The sequence below is a fragment of the Quercus lobata genome, chromosome 8, assembly GCF_001633185.2.
Source record: "Quercus lobata isolate SW786 chromosome 8, ValleyOak3.0 Primary Assembly, whole genome shotgun sequence".
Lineage (NCBI taxonomy): Eukaryota > Viridiplantae > Streptophyta > Magnoliopsida > Fagales > Fagaceae > Quercus > Quercus lobata.
In genome coordinates this window covers 63,469,103-63,472,505 of record NC_044911.1, presented here as the reverse complement: position 1 = coordinate 63,472,505, position 3,403 = coordinate 63,469,103, and the positions used below count along the sequence as shown (strand labels likewise).

Below are 3,403 nucleotides of genomic sequence, written 5' to 3'. Positions count from 1 at the left end.
CAGGGTGATGATGTATCAAGACAAGGATAATGAAGATCAGTTTCGTCTGAACCTCGATCTAATAGACGAGGTAAGGACAAACGCAAAACACCGGGCAGCGAAGTATAAGAACCTCATGGCTAAGCAGTATGATGCGATGGTGAAGCCTAGGCGTTTCAACATTGGAGATCTCGTCCTGAGAAAGGTCTCTTTGTCGACCAAGAACCCGGCACATGGGAAATTGGGCCCAAACTGGGAAGGACCCTATAGAGTTCTCAACTGTAAAAGGTAAGGATCCTATTACCTGGAGGCCCTGGACGGGAGAAAGCTGGAACATCCTTGGAATGTGGAGCACCTGAGGAGGTACTACCAGTAAGAGTGAACCTATGGACGAGACTGGGTCTTATCTGTCTAATTAACCTACTACTACGTATGATGTTGTTTGTGTTTGATACTATTATGTTTGGTGTTGCTTATGTGTGGAGTTTGTAACTATGATCTTATTACTTATTATAGTTGAGTTATGGTTATGGACGAAGTCATGAAGTATGTATTTATTAAATAAAAAGGCATCAGTGTGCATATGCCTTGTCTGTAAACAATATTTATGTTATGTGCTAAATGTTGTGTGAAATTTCTCCATGATATTGTCGTCCAAGTCAATCCTCAAGAGGGTTGAAAGATCCAAGACGAACAAAATCTCTGGACGCAGAGATGTAACGTCTAAATTTTCTAAGGAAAAGACCACATCCACACTCGTCCAACTCATAGACGAGACGGAGCCAACTGAAACAATCCAAAATCTGGACGAGAGAAAAAGTTGGCAAAATAAGTAAAATAGTAAGTAAAATTAGTTTGCAAGTCCTAAGACGAATCAAGCTAATTAAAAATACTACCTGCTAATACGAGTTAGACTACATGAAAAATATGTAATCTCGACATGGACGAGCTAAAGTTGGAGTTAAAATAGCTTAGCAACATTCGTCCATGAAAATGAAATCACTCGTCCATGCAAAGATAATAAAAATTCATTCAAAGGGTGGACTTCCTACGTCCAAAAAACCCTTGATTAGTTTGAAAAGCAGAAACTACTTAAAAACCCGTCCTAAAACCATGGACGAGTATAATGTATTCTTGTTACATAAAAGAAGGTCCAAAAACAAAGGACCAAATAAAAAAAAAAAGAGAAAACCATCAAGGTTAAAAGTCTCGTCCTAAGAAAGGGGAGCATTCACAACTGGTGCGTCTTGAGGCTGGGTACTAGCGTCGTCTTCCACGTTGACGTCATCAGAGCCAGTCTGGAGAAGAGAGCTTGTGGCAGCAGCAAGGTTAAGCTTGATTGCATTAAAATCAACTTCAGGGAAGTTCTCAATAGCGTCCATTCTGAAATCTTCAAAACCAGCTGCATAATTGCGATCCAAAGTGTCTGTATATTCTTTGGACGACTTGAACTCAGCCACAGCGTCCTCTTTTGCCTTGGAGAGACGAGCATTCAATTCATCGTTCATCTTCTGCAAATGATCAATGCGCGTATCCTTCTCCACTGCATCCGTCCTTAGCTCCTCAATCAGCTTGTTACGTTCCTTGACCTCGTCCTTAGCTTTTTCAGCAACCCCAGCCCATTTTTTACACTCAGCATTCACCTGCTGAATCCTCGTCTCCAACAAGACTCTCGTCTTGTCCAGCTCTGTTGCCTGTCTAGACGCTGCTATAAACTTTGACATGGCCTATGAATAGACAAAGCAACATAGAGTGATTAAATAAGGAAAAGTGGCTACCCAAATAAGGATGAGAGATACTGACATACCTTGAAGAGGTCATGGACGCCTGAATGCTCAAATTCCTTCAAGCCCATGTTATAGCACATGTTTATATCCTCGTCCTTGACAGCTATCTGGAAACGTTCCCAAGCCAGGTCTTCGTTCTCAATAATGTTCGTAGAAGGCTGGGACGAGCCAGGCGTGGTAGACTTGGCCAAAGGAGTTCTGGGTGGAGTCTTGGACGGCGTGGACTCCACTGGAGTGGACGAGTCCACATCAACTATCTGGACGGCAGGCTGGGACTGGGGAGGTTTGGACTTGACCACCTTGGACGAGCCTGACTTAACCCTTTTGTCTCTACGACTGGGGAGCCCTTCCAAGTCAATGTTCTTTGGCAAGAACTTCCTTTTGTCCCCAGCCAATGGACGTGTCTGACCCTCAGGACGATCCTGGGTCTGACCCTCAGGACGTTTCCCCTCTCCTGCAATCTCCTTCCCTCTGTTCTCTTTCATTGTTGACATTCCTAAGACGAGATGAACAAGTTAGGAATGTATACGTAAAAAAGAAAAAGAAAAGGAGGAAAAAGAAAAGGAGGTTTAGCTAAAAACTTACTTTTTCGCACAGTAACTTCGTGGGCGATAGCTTCGTCTGAAGGCTCAGGACCTAAACCCCACTTGGCTAGACGTCTAAGCGTGACAAGAGAACGAAAGCTCCTGTCTGTATGTAGACGAGCCCTGTGGACGCGGTCACGGTGAAATTTGCTCAAAGACGGACGTTTGGCAGCTACAGCACAATGAACAAACAAAGGTTAGAGATTGTAAATATACCAAATAGAAGCGAGAATAAAAATAAACAAGGGGAAGGGACATACCTTCTGGACGAAGGTTCCCTAGGTCCCCAGTGTAAGGGGGAAAGGGATCCCTGCCAACGTCCACAGGGTTCCCTGCCCAGAAGCCTGAAACGAAAATGAACTCCGTCTTCCATTTCCTATCAGACGAAGCTAGGGACTTGATCAACCTACAATCATTCCCTCTAGCAGTAAACTGATAAAAACCTTCAGATTGACTTATGGCAGAAGGTTTATAACAATAAAGGAACTCGTCCACTGTAAGAGGACGGTCCCCACTAAAAACTTCCCTCCACAAAATTTGCATGGAGATAATTAGTCTCCATGCGTTAGGATTGAATTGACAAACACCTAAACCTAACTTAACTAATAACTCTCTAGCGAAGGCATTTAAAGGAAACCTAAGGCCACCTAAGAAGTAAGATTCATAGACGCCTATACCAAAACGGGGCTCACAACACCACTCTCCACGGACGGGCAGCCTAGGGTTAAACTCGTCTGGAATTTGATACCAGGATTTAAGGCTATTTAACCTCTGTTCGTCCGTCTTAGAATGGACGCCTACAGCGCAACTGAAGACGGTTTCTACCTCGTCCGTAGGATTGGACGGAGAACCAGCTTGAGAGCCAGAAGCTCTCCTAAGCTGTTCTTGGACGACCTCAATAGGGAGCCCAGGGGCCCCAGAAGAGTAGTTCTCGTCCGTGCTTCCTCCACTCTCATCACTAGCACTGCTAGAGTTAGACCTCTCACTAGTATCCTCACAGTACTCGTCTATAGCCTTATTAAGGCTATCAGTAGACGAGGAAGCAGCAGACAT

At 44.2% G+C, this 3,403-nt stretch overlaps 1 protein-coding gene across 1 annotated transcript; it reads right to left on the bottom strand.

Annotated features, from left to right (window-relative positions):
- Nucleotides 1–1,193: 1,193 nt before the first annotated feature.
- LOC115957220 lies at nt 1,194–3,403 on the bottom strand. The gene is made up of 4 exons (XM_031075420.1): nt 2,611–3,403; nt 2,352–2,522; nt 1,787–2,262; nt 1,194–1,706 (listed from the first exon to the last, which is right to left on the bottom strand). Exons 1-4 carry the CDS (start codon nt 3,401–3,403, stop codon nt 1,194–1,196), a joined length of 1,953 nt encoding a protein of 650 aa, XP_030931280.1.

Coding starts and splice junctions, on each gene's coding strand:
- LOC115957220 (XM_031075420.1), bottom strand. CDS start 3,403: ATGTCTGCTGCTTCCTCGTCTACTGATAGCCTTAATAAGGCTATAGAC. Junction 2,523..2,610: donor AGGGAACCTTCGTCCAGAAG/GTATGTCCCTTC, acceptor ATTGTGCTGTAG/CTGCCAAACGTCCGTCTTTG. Junction 1,707..1,786: donor GCGTCCATGACCTCTTCAAG/GTATGTCAGTAT, acceptor GTCTATTCATAG/GCCATGTCAAAGTTTATAGC.